The sequence below is a fragment of the Pelecanus crispus genome, chromosome 7, assembly GCF_030463565.1.
Source record: "Pelecanus crispus isolate bPelCri1 chromosome 7, bPelCri1.pri, whole genome shotgun sequence".
NCBI lineage: Eukaryota > Metazoa > Chordata > Aves > Pelecaniformes > Pelecanidae > Pelecanus > Pelecanus crispus.
In genome coordinates this window covers 2,322,824-2,339,676 of record NC_134649.1, presented here as the reverse complement: position 1 = coordinate 2,339,676, position 16,853 = coordinate 2,322,824, and the positions used below count along the sequence as shown (strand labels likewise).

Sequence of the window (16,853 nt, the reverse complement as noted above, 5' to 3'; positions counted from 1 at the left end):
GCATTAAACCCACTCATGGCACCTTTGGATGAAAGTTGGCCAGTACCCAACTGGCCTAGAGCTCAGAAGTGAGCCCACGTTTGTCTGTAAGAGGCGGCGCAGATAAAGCCCTTGTCTAATCACTGCAAATCTCTGTATCTGTGAGTGGGCTTTGCACAGACATGTTAACATCCTACGTTTGTATGCCAGATTTTGGACGGAAAAGATGCGGTGTTTGTGGGTGTGTAGTAAATTTCTGTGGTGATTCTGCCCTGACATTGTTTTGTGTTATATAAAATGAATATATATTTCATACATTTCTTTATCTGTGGAAGAGACAAGGCTGATTCAAAGCTTTGAAAGTATTTTTTTTGAAAAATAATGCCAGTTAACACAGATAGTACCTATTTTTATTACATATTAGTTTCTCCTAACTAAATGACTTATGGCATTATATGCAGTATAAACACAAATCGAGAACGCCAACCACTTTTCTTTGTGATTTTCTTATGGACAACCATTCTAGAAGTTTTGTCAGCTTCTCTAGCCTTCCCATTTACATACCAAGTTCCTACCGAAAGGCAGACTACTTGCCTCAGACCATCCCATGGATGGGAATCTCCAAGATTAGTTCACAGCAGGAGATACCGCTCCCACTGAGGTCCCAACATTGCATTTCAGCGCTATTCTGGGCCTGCCATTTAGCTAGGCTGTAGGACAGCCCAGAAATCATTCATACTACCCGGGAGCATATTTCTCCAGTCAGATATGTGATAAACCCAGTCTGGAACTGCTTGCAAAGCATTTGCAGCTCAAAAGCCACTGGATGAACTGTACGGTGCTATAGTAGATGAGATACCTTCTTTCTCTTCTAAGAGATTCATGGGTTCTAGCTATGCTGCTCACATTACATTTATTTACTTGGTGTATCTCCATAGCAGTCCTCCCTGCAGTGTCTGAGCACAATAGGAGCTGGATGGTTTCATTCTGTGCACTCTGAAGAGCATCACATGTGAATTTGATTACTAGCTTAACAGCTAATTCATTTCTTACTAGGTGGTGTGATAGAAGCCTTCCCGCTCTCAGAAAATGTCACAAACCTTACGGTGGATATGCTGATAGAGCCAACAGGCAAGATAAAAATAGTGTCATCTGGAGACCAGCTCCATGCTGACGGTCCTTTGCGATCATCTGGCACTACCATTCCACAATGTTCTGTTGATCCAGCAGTTCTTAATTCACTCTGCTTAAAAATTGGGGAAACCTGTAAATCTAAAGGAGTGCTCGGTTATTTCTCAGTTGATTTTGTGACTTTCATCCATCCACAAACGATGGAGCAGCAGGTGAGTGGGGCAGATATGTTATTTCACGCCGTCCCTCTGAGATCAAGAAATGTCTGATTTCCTACTTGATTCCAACAGCTATCAGGAGAAAGCTTTGCCCTTTTGAGCAAACTTTATTTCCGAGTTGCAAGGCATGTGGAGGGAGGGTAAAGCACATGGTTATTCTAACAGTAGCATAAAATTTAGACCTGATCTGCCAGGTGGACCTGAGGAACCTTTTTCATCAGCCTGAAGAGTAACAAACCAGCAAAGCCTGTAGGGCTGCTTTCAAAGCTGAGTGATAAGAAAATAATATTTTAATTTCTTCTAATGACTTTTCCTAAAATAAGTGCATTCTGCATTAAACTGGCAATTACAGACAATGGTCTTACGGCTAAGATGATTAGATTATCTTAGTCTCAGAATGTTCTGAACCTCTAGGATTTTGCTCTGTAAAAATAATTATAGGGATTACTGTACTCTTTTTGAGTAAACCAGTGTCTGTAAGAATGCAGAGCTGAGGTCTGTGGATGAATCTGAGGAAGAGGAGATAGCGACAATTTCTTATAGCAAAAAGGATGGTGGTGATGAACAATTTGGTTTACATCGTAATGGCTAATTTAAGTAGAGAGAGGTAATGGAAAGCAGTCCCATTATCATATCTCAAGAAGTTACAGCCCTGGGTCAGGAGTTACTGTCTCTTAGCTGGTACGGGACAGCTGACTGTGGGATATCGGTTCATTGTGAACGAAAAGGAAAATACACTCATTCAAACCACTTCTGCTCTCCATTTGGCTCCTGGTCCGAGAGAAGAATTTACTGCAAGACAGACAGATGTGATCTCACACCAGATACAAAATTATTCCCCAGCATTAACGTACAGACTGAGGTCAATGTGTGTCACATGGCAGTGCATACGATTAAAGATATCCTTGCAGGGATCGAAATGAACCTGCATTGCTTCCCAGCCTGGGAAGCAAGGGATGCAACGCATCTACATCATCTCACTTGAGGGGCAGTAACTTCTTAAGATGTGCTCATGCGATGGCTTAAGCTCTTTATCTCTAGCGTTAAATGTTCCTGTGGAATTCCCTCTGTAGATCCTTGTCCTAACGAGTCTTCCACGTGGGCTGCACAGGCTCCTGGGTGGCTTTTATCCGAGCCCTTTTGGTCTGTCAGTGCTCGGAGGCTTTCTGCGTGCCTGGTATCGAGGGTAGTGCGTGACAGCAGAGCAGCGCAAGACATCATTCCAGCTCCCATCCTACAGCCGGAGGCCATGCACCGCTTTCTGCTGCAGCGCAAACGTGTACGCAATTAGTAGTTCGTTTGCTTTCGAGTATTTCAGAATACTTTAGCAGAAGATCAGCAGATCCAGGTACTGTGTGACCCGTTGTGAAATTCAGTTGTACAGTATATCATACTTCCTCCAGTCCTGAAAACATCATACCGTGGGCGCATTAACTGTAGGCACGGGTTGCGCCAATGTGGGAAGAGATGGGTGGCCTTTTGGTGAGTCTAGGCTGAAGAATGCAGCATTTCCAAGAATGATATTCCAAGGTTAACACCTTGAACTACCTACAAAGGAAAATGCTGCTAGGAAGCCAGTGCAGTTTCGGAGTGCTGGAGCACTGTGTGACCTTACATCAGGCATAACTGAGCAGAATGGAAGGGACTAAATAAACGCTTCCTTATGGAATCCTGCCCAGGAGAGTCTTTTGTGTAGGTGAGTAATGAGGCCTTTTTAAAAGGTAAAATCAGAACCGCTCGAGTGACCCTAGTCCTCCCTGCCGGAGTTTACAAGCCTATCAGCAAAACCTCGTAGCCAGCAGTCCGTTTGACAGTACAAAAAGCAATATAATAAATCGAGACAGAAGAAGGGTATTGACTCCAGAACCTGCTGTTGCCTCCGATGGCAGGGAAGCAGAGGAGGGGTGGCCCCTGTCCCTTATAGCGCATAACTGAACTTTCAGATCTGGTAAGCGATGGAAGATACTGTCCCAGCACACACTGCTTTCAGTGCCGAGGAGCAAATAAGTAAGAGAAGATGCAATGTAATCCCTGGCGTGAACGTTGACGATCAGCCTTGATCATAGTTTTTAACAAAATATTAATCTTGTATGTCTCTATGCCAGAGGAACCTGTCATTTGTTTTATTTATAAGGTCAGATTTCTTTTGTCACAATGTAATCTACTAAATTCTTTCACCAGACACTGTAAAAAAACAAATTAAGGGTGTTATTGAATGCTGTAATCTGTTTAAAACTAAATACACTTTCATGAGCTTACAAACAGTGAAGCCAGGCTTCCCATAGATTTGTGCCTTGAAGTTAAGTTCCCACGTGTTCTCCAGCTGAACTCACCCTGCAGCCTTTCCTGTCATAAGGTCACTAGTAAGGTCTCTTTTCTCCATCCATTTACTTATTTTAGGAATCTCACGGGAGTTTAACATATTTGATGATTTTGCCTTCTTCCCAATTTGGTTGATATTGGCCAACAGGATTGAATATTATGACAGGTGCACAAACCTAAAGCATAATGCTAGACTGAAATAAAACAAAATGAAGTAAAATCTGGGTTCTGGTAGCGGCCTTGTGTTTGAACACTGAAGAAAATGAGCTAATTTTTAAAGATAAAATCCTTATTGTTAGTGATGAATAGTACTGCTGGGCTTACTGGGTACCACTATACAAATTCAAAATTAGCGTACGGATACAGATGCTAATTCAAGATCTGAGCATCAAGTCTCAATTATTTCTTGTGTTTCCAATGCATCTTCTTGGTTTTTTGCTCTTTTGACATTGTTTTCTTCTACAGCCTTCAATTCGGACCCTCACTGTTTACGAGTGTTTAACTGTAGCAAGGAACATATCTGTATTTAAGGGGATAGGCTGTGTAGTATGGCTGGACTTTCAGAAGATGGTGTGGCTGTACGCGCTCAAATCCATTCGGGTGTCTGTTTCTCCCAGGCATCTGAAAATCACAGCTTGTACGGTGCGACAAAAGGCTTTAAATGCGGGGCTTGTATTTAAAACCAAAGAGTTAGCATATGGTATCTATTGGCAAAAGCTGGCTCTTTGGCAGTGCTATGATAATTATATTCCGTTTTAAGCTCAGAGAAGGCTTAAAATCGGGCTTTTGGTAACTGATACCACTGTAGGGTGACTGTGGTAAACCACGGAATTGGAATAATGTTAGCTTTGAAATACAGATCACAGTTACATTTGACTCCCAAAATGTATTTACACAGGCGTTGTAATTAGAACTGCGGATAAGCCATATTGGACAACTTCCACGTAAAGTTGCTTTAAAAAGATTAAGGGATGACATTCTCACCCACAGAAGTCAATGGGAGTTTTGCCAATGGCTTGACTCAAGCCAGGAGTTCGCCGAAACGCAGAAACGCTTCCTAGATTATTAAGGTTGTGACAGTTCCTGGCATGAACAAGGACATATTAAACCAGTCGGTGTTTCTTGTGGTCTCTTCTTACTCCTGTCTGTCCTGTCTTGGTTTTCTTGCCTTCTTTCTGGTTGATTCTAACTCAGTATTTCCTAGGTTTGTCAGCGTGTACTACAACTTTAACATTACTTAAGCACAGGTTTTTAAATTTAACTAGATGTAGAGGCAATTAATGATGCCATCTGTCTTGTGAGAGAGAGATTACACAAAAGATTGTGCTCCTGAAAGCACTATTTTTTTGGCAAATGAGAAATCCTATTAGACTCTCAGAACATTTGCTCACTAATTTCCGAAGTGCCCACTTTAATGCAGTAGCTGAAAGGCTCAGATACATTTCCTGGAAGTACAGTATACTGAGGCATTCCTTCAAAGTTGTATTTTACAGAAAATATCAACTGATATATGATATTTTCAGTAAAACTAAAAATTAAATATATCATTGAACATCTGTTACCAATACAGTCTGAGTATTTAAATACTTAAAAATCCCCAAAACGTTCATAAAGTTACATGCCACATAAATACAACTCTTTAAGAAATGTGAAGGCCCGAATAAGTGAAAACATATTTCTGCCTTCGCGGACTGAGCAGCTGTATGCTGCAATCCCTGTCTTCACATGTACTTCCTCTGTGCGCTCGTGCAAAGGGGACTTCAGAGCAAAGGACAGAAATGTGTGTCCTTTGAGTTTCAGGCTCTTCGTTGGAAAGCCTTTAAAAATCTATATGTCATAAACATAAAATTAATTTTGATATGAACAGTGGGGTACTGCTTATATTTTTAAATATCACTACTGTTAGTATTTTCCTTCAGCATGCTTTTGCCACATTGCTGTGTTCCTCTGGAGCACTAGTAGCAAAGAGGCTCTGCGTGATGGATAAGGAAAAATGCGCGGCTGTCAGACGCACAAGTTGATGGGAAGGCAGAGTGGATGTAGAAATGAGAAAGTCATCTCTGGGTTGCTGCAGAGCTTTGCGCCCGTCATGGACACAGCGGTATCTTTACTCTCTTGCAGTTCTTGCAGTCTACACTAACCAAAAGGTGACAAGAGGGACGCTGTCCTTGGGCCTGGAGGAGCTGGGTGATGCTGTAACCTTTCAGACGTAAGATGCGCTGCCTCATATTTCCACGGGGCTTTCCATGTGTTTCTACTTTGTACCCAAGTCTCTCCCAGCTCCCTTTCCCTCGTCCTCACAGGGGAGCTCTTCGGTCTGTGGCTGTGTGTGCAGTCCTAGCTGGCCTGTTTGCCACTGCTTCTACTTCAGTCCCTGCTCACTGCAGGGGGGTTGGGCTCGATGATCTCTCAAGGTCCCTTCCAACCCAAAGCATTCTATGATTCTACATGCGGCAAGTAACTCTGAGACATACAGCCCTTCCTTAAGTTATGATAGCACCGGAGGAGGTTGCAGTTTGCAACCAGCAGCATGGCGGGTAGTGCCTGTAGGAGGATCTAACTCCTGTCTGATAGTCTTCACACCTGTCCGTCCTGCGGTCTACTGCGCATTGTACTTCATTTCATAGAATCGTAGAATGCTTTGGATTGGAAGGGACCTTGAGAGATCATCGAGCCCAACCCCCCTGCAGTGAGCAGGGACTGAACCCGTGAACTTGGCGTTATTAGCACCATGCTCTAACCAACTGAGCTGACCCGGCTGGTCATTTCTTGCATTTCATTGTTTATTTTGTGTATAACTGAGGCTGACTGGAGTGGCAGCACTGGGTTAGCTGAAGAAGGTGGCAAGGCAGAGCCTACCGCTGACTGCACTGCTCTCCGCGCTGCCCACCCTGGAGCGCAGCGGGGGCTGAGCACGGCCAAGGTCCCCGCGGGGTTACGCATCGCCTGCCCCAAGCCGCCCGACTGTGGCACCCCGGCAGGGATCTGAGGGGCTGGGGACTTGACCCAATTCTCCGTTTGCCTCGGCAATCTATTTCTGTCTTGGTGATAAGCATCTGTGATTTGCTCCTGAGGGAAAGGAAGATGGAGATAGGCTGTTTTCACTGTCTTGGGGCGAAAAAGCGCAGGAGGAAAAGTAGGTGCATGACTTGGACTGAATTGCTTCCAATTCCCACTCTGTTTTCCAAGACTGATCTGTAAGAGCAAGGCCTTGACCCTTCGAAGTGAAGTCTCACGCAGTATTGACTGAATGCTGCTCAGATCCCAACTTGTCAAGGAGCTGCACCTAAATAAGCCCGTTTAATTGAGTGGGACTGCTTGAATGCATAAACTTACTTGCATCCATAGATTTGTGGACAGATAATTTGGAGAAGCGGGGTCATAAGTCACCTTTTTCATCGGTCTGATAGCTTACGCAGCCCCGTACCTCTTGCAGCAATAGCGAGAGAACACCGGATTAAGTTCAGTTTGGGCACAGAGGAAAAGATGAGGCAGAACGTACCAAAAGGAGAATTATAGAGTTGGGAAGTTTTAGGTGGGTATTATCCCTCCGCTCCAGTGGCTTAAAAAGACCCTGGGGAGGATGGCTTCAGGGCGGCCAGCCAGCATCGGCCACGCAGGGCGGGCTGGGGCTAGGAAGAGCAGCGTTCAGACGTCCCGAAGCCCGTCGGTCAGCTCTGCTGTGACAATTTAGTTACTGCTTTGAGGGACGCTTTCGGTGGGATGCATTATTCTGTATTCACATATGCATCTTAAGATTTCTCCAGACGGAATGTAGCGTTTTCTATGTGTTATTTCCAAACAAGAGACACAGTATTTTCATTAATCGTCTTCCAACCTTATATTTAGCAGGGTAGCAGTTAGGGCCAGTTCTAGGGCCCTAAAATTTACGTTTTTGGGCCAGCACCAGACCATCCCAGCAGCTGCCACGAGATGGCAGCCAGATAAGATCCTGTCTGCGATCGCTGCTGAAATAATCAATTCTATTGCGAATTTTAAAAGTCATAAAAGAAGCTCTCTTTTCAATGCCCAAGCTGCATTAATATTTTACTAATTGACATTTTTACAGTGTCATTCAACCACTTCTTTAAAAATGGCAGGTGTGCTCTTTATAATAACGCAGACATCAATACTAGATGCAGATAAAACAGTTAAACTGGAGAAAGAAAAGCTATAATTTAGTAACTCTTTAACAATTGATGTTTTCTTCCCTTCTCAAGTTTACGTTTTAAAGCTGAAGCATTTTTATGGCAGTTGTAAAGAATTACACTATAATTGTGACTTTATTCACTTGAGATGTCTTTACCATGAAGCACAGGCTCTTAAGCTGTGTGGGCTGAAGGAGAGCGTCTCTTGGCAGCCTGTGTAAAAGGGAGCAATTCCAGACCTCAGTGTATTTCCTTGGACAAAACAGCCAGTAAGTCTTGCAGGATATATTTCCTTTTTTTTTTTTTTTTTTTCCCTAGTGGTGGGATTCTGGAAAGTCCTAATCTGTGCTTTGCTTAGCTTAATTGAAAATCTTACCACTCGTAAGACTATCTAAAATCTTAAATACTGCCTCTACTTTTTTTTTTCTTAAACCATAAGTCATAATGAAAACACAGATCCGATTATCTCTGAACTTTCATTTGTTTGAAAATCAAGTATCAGTTCAAGACTGCACAAGTGAGCTCTGTTCCAGTTTAATTTCTGAACATGTAAGTGTCCTGAAAGTCCCAAAATCTCAAGTTAAAGCTCCTTATGTTATGCTAATTTCCCATGCAATCCTATCAGGATGTGATACCTATGATTGTAAATACCTACAATTGCATACATGCCCTTGTTGTATATCCTCAGAAAATGAGGATGGACTCAAGTAACAGACATTTGTTAATCTGTATGATGGTATCATTCTTTATCTTTACTTAAACTTGACCTTTGCACAGGCCTTCTTCTAACAGCTCCTGATTTACTTGGAGATGTTAATTCATCTGGTTAACTGCCTGACCTCCACAGACATTGCTTTATAGACTACGGAAATCTAGTCATAAAATAAAAAAATAAATACACGCCCCCACTCACACACCCCAAACACCACAGCTCAGATTTTCCAGGCATTCTAGAAGCTTTTGACGCCCATTTTATGTATTACTTCAAAGGAAAACCCGTTGCAATCCAATAGATGTTACTAGAAAGCTGGACCTAAAAGAACTTTCTAGCCTGCGAAGAGAACAGCCCAAACTCGTAAGTAGGTCTGATGTTCCATTTGTTCCCCCTGTGCTTGGAGCTCTGTGGGGCTGTTACACTGTTTGGAAGGTTATGTGCCACAAAGGTGGAACTGGGTTGACGTTTGTAAGAAATGCTTTCATTCGTTTTGGGTGTATGGTTTTTTTTTTTTTAATAGACTTCAGGAACAGGTACTATTCTGTGTCCCAGGACACAGTGAAAAGCCTTGAATCGCTTTCAGTAGTCTCACCTTTCTGCGTGAAGGGTATTTTCAGTTACAGTCTGCCACAGATAGAAATGTCACCTCCTGCTTATTTTACTGGGGAGGATGCTCCTCCCTTTGAAACGGGAACCTTGCTGGAAAGCGGTGCTCCTTTGCTCCACTGTAACTTTTTCCGGCATTGCCGGAAACTATATCAAGATCTGTTCTTTGCTGCTTTTATCTGATGCTGTGTACTTTTTCTTTAGAGCTCACGTAGTGCCGCTCTTACCTTTCACCCCTGACTTCTGCATCGGTTTCAACTGCTTCTACGTTTCACGGTGTTCAAAGGCGTTAATGGTGGGAGTCTGCCTGAGCTCCTTCTAGTTACAAGTGGCAAGGTCAAAAATGGTGAGCGCCTTTTTATTTGCCATATACAATCTAGTGCTACAAAGTATGCAGGGAACCGAGGAATATGTGGGCGAAGCCTTCAATCCAATCCGAGCAACGGTGGGGAGCAGTGCTGGAAGTCTGTAAATGGCCCTTCCTCCTCCTCGCACGGTGCTCTGTGCCTCTGAGCCGCTGGAGGAGCCGTCCATGGAATCAGCTCTACTGTGAAAGTCCCTGTCATCCTTCCCAGAGACTACCCTTTCACCTGAAAGGAGTTGTGTCTCCATTTGGGGCAACTGGTGCCACCTTGGTTAACACTGCTTTCTTCTCCACCGTACCCTCTTTTCTGTGCCTACCTCTTTGGTCGCACGCTGCGTGATGCTTCGTTAAGGCTGGCTGGCAGCATCAGGACTGCAGAATGGAAAGAAAGCCAAGCTGAGAGCTTCCCATGCTCTGAGATTTTAATATGGCAAAAGAAGCAGAAGAGAGAGCAATAGGTATGTCTAAATTTTTAGTCTAGTCTACCCTTGATTGGCTTAGAGTAGACTTGGTAGTGTGGGTTAATGGTTGGACTGGATGATCTTAAAGGTCATTTCCAACCTAAACGATTCTATGATTCTATTCTATTCTATGAAACTATACTGCCCAAATTGGTCATGTACGCGTGATGCGTAGCTCTTCTTGCTCTAACATTAGCTGTTTTTCTCAGTTTGTGATGTTCTCCGTGTTTGCTGCTGACGGCAGCCCTAGCCATACTGATTTAGCTTGGTGCTCTGCATGCCAAAGAGCACTTTCAAAGCAGTGGGAATATGTGATCTTAGCATGAGCCTGGTAACATCTTCACAGAAAATAAGAAGTCATCAGCTATAGAGTCCACCTAACTAGAATTCTTTAGATGCAGATATAAAAGATTCTGGTGCTCTTTTCTTTATTACAGTTAATTTTAGGTCATCACACTCAAGGGACACCTGCTAACTTCAATACAGTCAACATGTGCTTAGTACGATCTAATGAGCTACCCCTTTCCATTTGGGAATATATATTGATATATTATTGGTGGGAGGTGCCAGGCTGATGGAGACAGCACACAGATGTCCGCTGCCTACTTCCAGAATAAGAGCACTACAAGCAGCTGCGTAGCTGTTGTCTTCACACGGCTCCAGCAGCCAGACTCAGGCCTGCCGAACTTCCATCCTTGCTCAAAACTGCCAAAAATGTTGGCTATTGCCCGACTGCTATAACTTTGCAAAAAGCGCCTGTGACCTTCAGGAACTGGAATGGGACTTAGAAATTGTTCCATTGAAGACTTCAGTCTCAACTAGTTACTAATGATCTGGCTCGCATTTGAACTCATAAAATGGGAAAAAATTGTCCATGAAAATAAAGTTAGACCCATTGCCCAGGCCCTGAGTCTTTCCCGTTTCTGTAGCAGTACAAAGGGGATTTAAAGGGCACTTCTGGATTTCCATGGCAGAAGGGAATCCCCTGTGAGGATAAAGCTGGAATCTTATGCCATCTGATCCTTCTTCCTTTTCTCCCCACATTAGGGATGTTCTGGGACGCATCCAGGGCAGAAAGGGACGTGGCCACAATATAGTGTTCTCTGACAACCCTGAGCCAGGAAAAGAATCCTTGGGGGTGATCCCAGCTGGCACGCATTAATGACCATTTGGCTGCTTTAACTTGCAGTAGGGGTGGATCAGCTGCAGGCCCAGAATGAAAGGAGGTGGACAGGTGGCTTCCAGCCACATTTGCCTTCCTCCCCCTTGTGCTTGTGGAGATCTACACCCTATATTTAAAAAAGCAAAAAATATGATGACTTTACCCATGTAGAATGTAACTGTGGCTGAAGCTTAAGTAGGTGTTTAGAGCTGTCCTTCCGTACAATGTTAGAGTAACAGGCAGGGGAGGGGACGGACACCTTCCTTTGTTACACGGTAGGGCCGTCAGTCCACCCTGTTGATCTGGACCCTTAATTTTGTAGGCAACGGTATGAGGTTAGTCGGTCTGAGATGATGAAGCCATGTCCAAAATAACTAGTTGATACACTCTGAAAGTAAACAGAAACTCCTTAAGCGAGCATTTGGTCGGTCTCATGATTTCCAGCATGAAACATGCCCTGCTAAAAGCTTTTTCTCCTCTTCCCTGTGTTACAGCCCCTTCCTTGGGCAGAGATGAGGCTGGAGCCATCCCCTGGTGCAAGGATCCGGAACGTTTCTGTGCATTCCCAGAGCAGCGACTGGGAACGTGCCAGCGGGGCGTTAGAGCCAGGCTGGCACGCTGGGTTTTTGTTCAGATTATGTGAAATGTATCACACAAGTAATTAATGGGTCTCTTCTCTACATCTGAAATTAAAACAATGTCACTTGCACGTACTTTAATTTTAGTTACTGACAACATGGGATTTGTTGAGTAACTCCTGCAAAACCTGTGTGCTATCCCACGCTTGGTACGGTTTGCCTGAATCTCTACCAGGGTGTAATGAATTTGTCTTCTGCTAATGGCTGTTTATGTTTGCCAGGCTGTGTTTTTAACGCTTTATCTGCTGTAAAACGCTCAACCCATTCTCTGCACGTTGTCAGAACACAGCCCTTGTACTTACCCAGATGCACTACTTTGCTTAACTTCCGTGGTTTTTCCATCTTGGCTGTTTTATGACCCACCTTTAGTCAAGCTTGCCTCCTGCCCCTCTGTTCGTGCATCAACAAAGCTTTCAGATACTGCTGGTGCAGACCTTGAGGTCTGAGCAATGCAGCTGTGATATCAGGGGCTGGACTAAGAGCAACCGGTTCACTTTGAGCTAGTGAAGAGTCCTTGGATATCCAAGATTTTCAAGAGTCCCTGGTCCCCTCATCATCCCCACTACCATCTCTTTCTGGGGGCAAAGCTTTAGCTCCGAATCGAAAATCCAACTCAAACAAGGTTCAAGACACATTGGCTGTTACTGGTCTGTTGACAATATTTATGGAAATGAACGTAACGCTTCTACAGTATGTATAGTTTATAAGTACTGTTCAGCTCATTGAAAAGGTTAGCACATACTGGAAAAGTATAAATCGACATGAAAGTTCCTTCCTGTCTTGCAGAAGTGATGATAAAGAATAAATTATTGAAGAAAATTAAGCAGCATAATTGGGGAATATTCCCCTATTACTAAGTAAAGCCAGCCATTAGCATCCGATTTGCATTTTATACCGTGCAGCAGGAAATGTTTAAGTTGACAAATAGGATATTTAATACAGCAACAGATACTTGGCAGTTAGATATTAACAACTGTTACTGATGTGATTTATTCACCATTATAAAAAGGGCATTACTATGTGCATATGATTCAGAAATTAACTCCAGTTTACCAAGAGGCCTTGACTGCCTGACCTCTTAATATCCTTATAATGACGCCATTTACCATTCAAAGGCTTATTCAAGTCACTCACTGCTAGATTTGTTTTAAAGGGGTCCACTGTAGGGCAGATATTTGCGTGCGTTAACATTTCTCATTGGCGTAGTAGGCATGAGCATTTTTTAAATGGGAAAAACTCACGGGTACAGCCATGCTCAGGTTATTGGGGGCGGAGGAGCCTCGCCAAAGCAGTCCCCGGTACCTCCTTCCGCTACGCCCTCGGCATGGACTGGCCTCACAAATCCTGCCCGACTCCTGCGTGCTTTAATGCTTTGAAATCTTCTTGAGGTTTACAGGAGGCTTTTTCCACTGCCTGCAAGTACATCTTGTACAAGGGTGGGGTGGGCTTCCCTTCCGCCTGCCCGTGGGACACGTCCCGCTGGCAGCCCTACAATCTTACGGTCTGATTTCTTGTGTAGTTACGCGAGTTTAAATCTGAATTAGCGCCACGCCACAAAACAGCAGCGTGAGTGGAAGCAGAACCATGCCACGCATCATATGGATTTCTACATGCCGAAGTATCCGCTGCTTGATAAGGCCATGTATTGCAACAGGAACGGGCTTTGCTCAACCCCTGCGATGACCGATACGTATTCTTACACGTGGATTCCACACCTCCCAAATCCTTTTACTCAGTTTAGCTTTGCCTTCTGGAACTTCCCTTTTTCTATCTCAAAATACCTATTTGTAACTCAAGGTTGACTTTATTTGACCTTAATTATTCTTCAGCTGAAAAATCCAGGTGTGATATTTAGTATTTAGATAATTACCTATTTAATGTGATACAGGCTTTACAGCTGTTGAGCTCATCTATCTACTTTTTCTAATCGTTGCTAAAATCTTGGTAGTACAGGTCACTGTTTTGTCCTTAGCCTTTCGGTTTTCTCTGAAAAGTTACTTTTGAAGTTATGAAAGAATTCTGATTGTTCTGGTTTGGAAGTGGTTTATCGCTGCCAACGATGCACCAGCACAAGGAAAAGATAAGTATGCATACCAACATGCATGAAAATAAAGGCATAGATGTTCCTTTACATGACTGCTGAGTTTCACCCTTCTTGTCCTCTTTTTCCTTTTTTTCTTTTTTACTTTGTTAATTTTAATGCACCTGTTTGTGTTTTAATTAGGTATGGGCAACAGACCTTGACCTTTGCTATAGTGACCAGCTGGCCTTGACTCAGCTCATGTTGTACGTGACAGATGGAAATCTGGATTGTCGCTCTAGCCGCTTCGAAGTATCTCTTGGTTCAAGTAAAATGAAAAGCCAACGCATTCAGCATGAGAAGACACAAACTGTAAGCAGTGATTTGTTTACAAACAAAATTATTAATTTAATTATATATTATTATTAATTAAAAGTTAAAATCTGTCCTAGATCACTATTCTAGGGGAGCTGAATCAGCTTCTTTCAGATTTTAAACTGCTATTTTTAGATTTTACGAGGTTAATAAAGTAAATGGGATGCCATCACATTAGAAATTAAAGGAAAGGTTGTGGATGCTTATTGGGTACCTGATTATTCATCCTTTGTGCTCAGTAATATTGATTTGTGGTAGTAACTAACTTCTAAATATTTCAGGTAGTTTTCAGTTGTAAAAAATGTGGTAATTTATATGTTGCAAGAAGAAGGAAGGAGGCAAAAGCGCTGCCCCGACTATAGGAGTAACTCAAAAGCAGTCAAGAAGAAATCTGAGCCTACAGCTCAGGAGCTCTGATTTGGGATCAGAAGTTAGAGCACCGAAGGCCTAGCCCAGCTTTGTACTTTCACGCACGAAACACAGGGTAAAAGAGTCAGGGCTACACCTGCAGAAGGATCTGCGCCCCTAAATCCCCCCCAGCTCTCACCTGAGTCGACGCCAAATGCTGGTTCTCAGAACCTTCATTCAGTTCTGCATCCATCTAACTGTTCGGCGTTAATATTCAGTATTAATTACGGACGCAGCCATTTGAACAGGAAGACAAACTCACAGCACCCTCACGGAGGCGAGTCCCCCAAGCAGGAATACGCCGTCATGCCCCCTCCTGCTGGCGCTCTCTGGACCGGTGTTACAAAGCCCGAGGGGCAGAAGCGCCTGTTCGCAACACCGAGCAAGACAGCCGAGCCCTGGCGTGCCCCCAAAGCCGAGGCGCTCGGGATGGCAGGTTTCGGTACGAAATGATGAGTGCTGTGGCTCTTGTGGATCGCACTTTTAATCTCTCTAAAAACTCTTAAGGTAGTGTCCGTAATCGCGCCTCCCAGGGAAGTGATTTTAAATAAGATGGCAGCTGTGCATTGCTTTGATATCCTTACAAGCACACTGTCACCGAAGCATGGTTCACATATGACTTGCTTATTATGCTGGTCAGTCTTGGGGCGGGATGCAGGATGGCTCTGCACCCTGAGACTGTCCCTCCGAAAAGGGAAGAAAGGCCTTTAGAAAAGTCAGAGACTAAGAAATGTATGTGTAAGTACATGTGCGCATCCAGATATAAACCAGATGCCGTTTTACACGTTTTGACAGAAGAGTCACAACTCCTTTTTTTCATACAGAGAGGAGGAATGTAGCACCATTCCAAAAATGCCATGGAGCTATAATTTAGAGGTTAATGAGCTCTTGATCTATTGTTCTTGTCAAGCAGCCACTTTTAGTTGGAGAGAAGTAAATTAGATATGATTAGTCCCAGTAGAACAAGTTTTAGAAATGAAAAGTAATCGAGTAGCAACTTTTTTTTTAATTAAAATTCTGTCAGAACTAACATAAATTGTCACTATATCCTCTATTTTTCTTCTTCCTGTATTTCTGAGGTTTTTATCACCTTAAGAGTTAACTACAAAAATGCACTCTCTCAGGAAAATATCTTCAGAAAACAAAACAAACAAACCAAGAGACAAATGCTTTTACAGCACATGATCTGTAATGAATGATTAAGTAAAACACTTTGTGTAAAATTATGATGTTAATAATGATTCTGTCCCTTTTAATTTATTATATATTCTCAATCCTGGTAGGTTTGATTTTGATAAAATGGAGCAGCAACTGAGTTTGTGTGATGATTTTATTTTTAGAAATCCTTCTTTGAAAGAACAAATTTCCTAGATACTGCTGCTACTGTAATTATGTACAAAACCAATCACTCATTATAGTTAGGATACATTATCTTCTAGACAGATGAGGCTAAATAAGCAACACATTAATAATTCATACTGCAGTTCATTATGCATGTGTATGCATGCTTTGTAGCTGAAATAAGCACCTCATCAACCTGATGCCAACCCTTAAACAATAGTTCTGTGTTATTGCAGCCACATTCAAGTTTACGCTTGTTAAACTGCTACTTGGATTATTTTATCAAGCATTCATTTATTTGTGGTCCCCTACTGCAGAGCACAGATTTTGGAAGCTCCTTTTTTAAGTTAATGACTTGAGCAATGGGTGTTATTAATTCTCAGAATATTATAAACATGATTAATTTTCAGGCAGAGATGTATTATATAAGGATTTCAACTATGTCAACTTAAATGAGTCAATGTCAAAACAAATATCATTTTAGAAAAAAATACTGTAAATTACACGCTTCAACGTGCAGTATCCCCAATCGGAATGAACAGTCCGGTATTAAACATAACATCAGAGGAAAGCCTTGGTTTAGAAGAACATCTCCATTCAGTTCTACTCAGTGCAACATCTCTATTCTTTTGTCCTAAGCACTGATGGGGGTTCCAACTCAAATGCAGTACTGATTGTTATCCACTCTATGAACTCCACTGGTATCAGCTGTATAGCTCCTTGGAGTCACTGGGCCTGGTCTCCTCAAAGACCTGCTGGAAAAATTGTGCACGCTAATGCTGTAGCAGAATGCTCGGGTCTTGGAGAAACCCAATTTCAAAAACTACTGGTTATCTGCTTTGGAATTTCTGCTAACGAGATGAGCTGACTCCTAGAACAACCTATGTTACCACAGGGCAGGATGGATTCAGAGGATCCACTTAGAATCATAGAATCGTCTAGGTTGCAAAAGACCTTTAAGATCA

General features: G+C 42.9%; 1 protein-coding gene across 1 annotated transcript in view; it reads left to right on the top strand.

The window, feature by feature from the left end:
- IQCH (IQ motif containing H) overlaps positions 1 to 16,853 on the top strand; it is a 72,759-nt gene that overhangs the window by 49,389 nt on the left and 6,517 nt on the right. The window contains exons 17-18 of the mRNA XM_075714129.1: positions 1,036 to 1,322; positions 13,969 to 14,136. Coding sequence (XP_075570244.1) covers positions 1,036 to 1,322; positions 13,969 to 14,136 — 455 coding nt within the window. The remainder of the gene's footprint in view (positions 1 to 1,035; positions 1,323 to 13,968; positions 14,137 to 16,853) is intronic.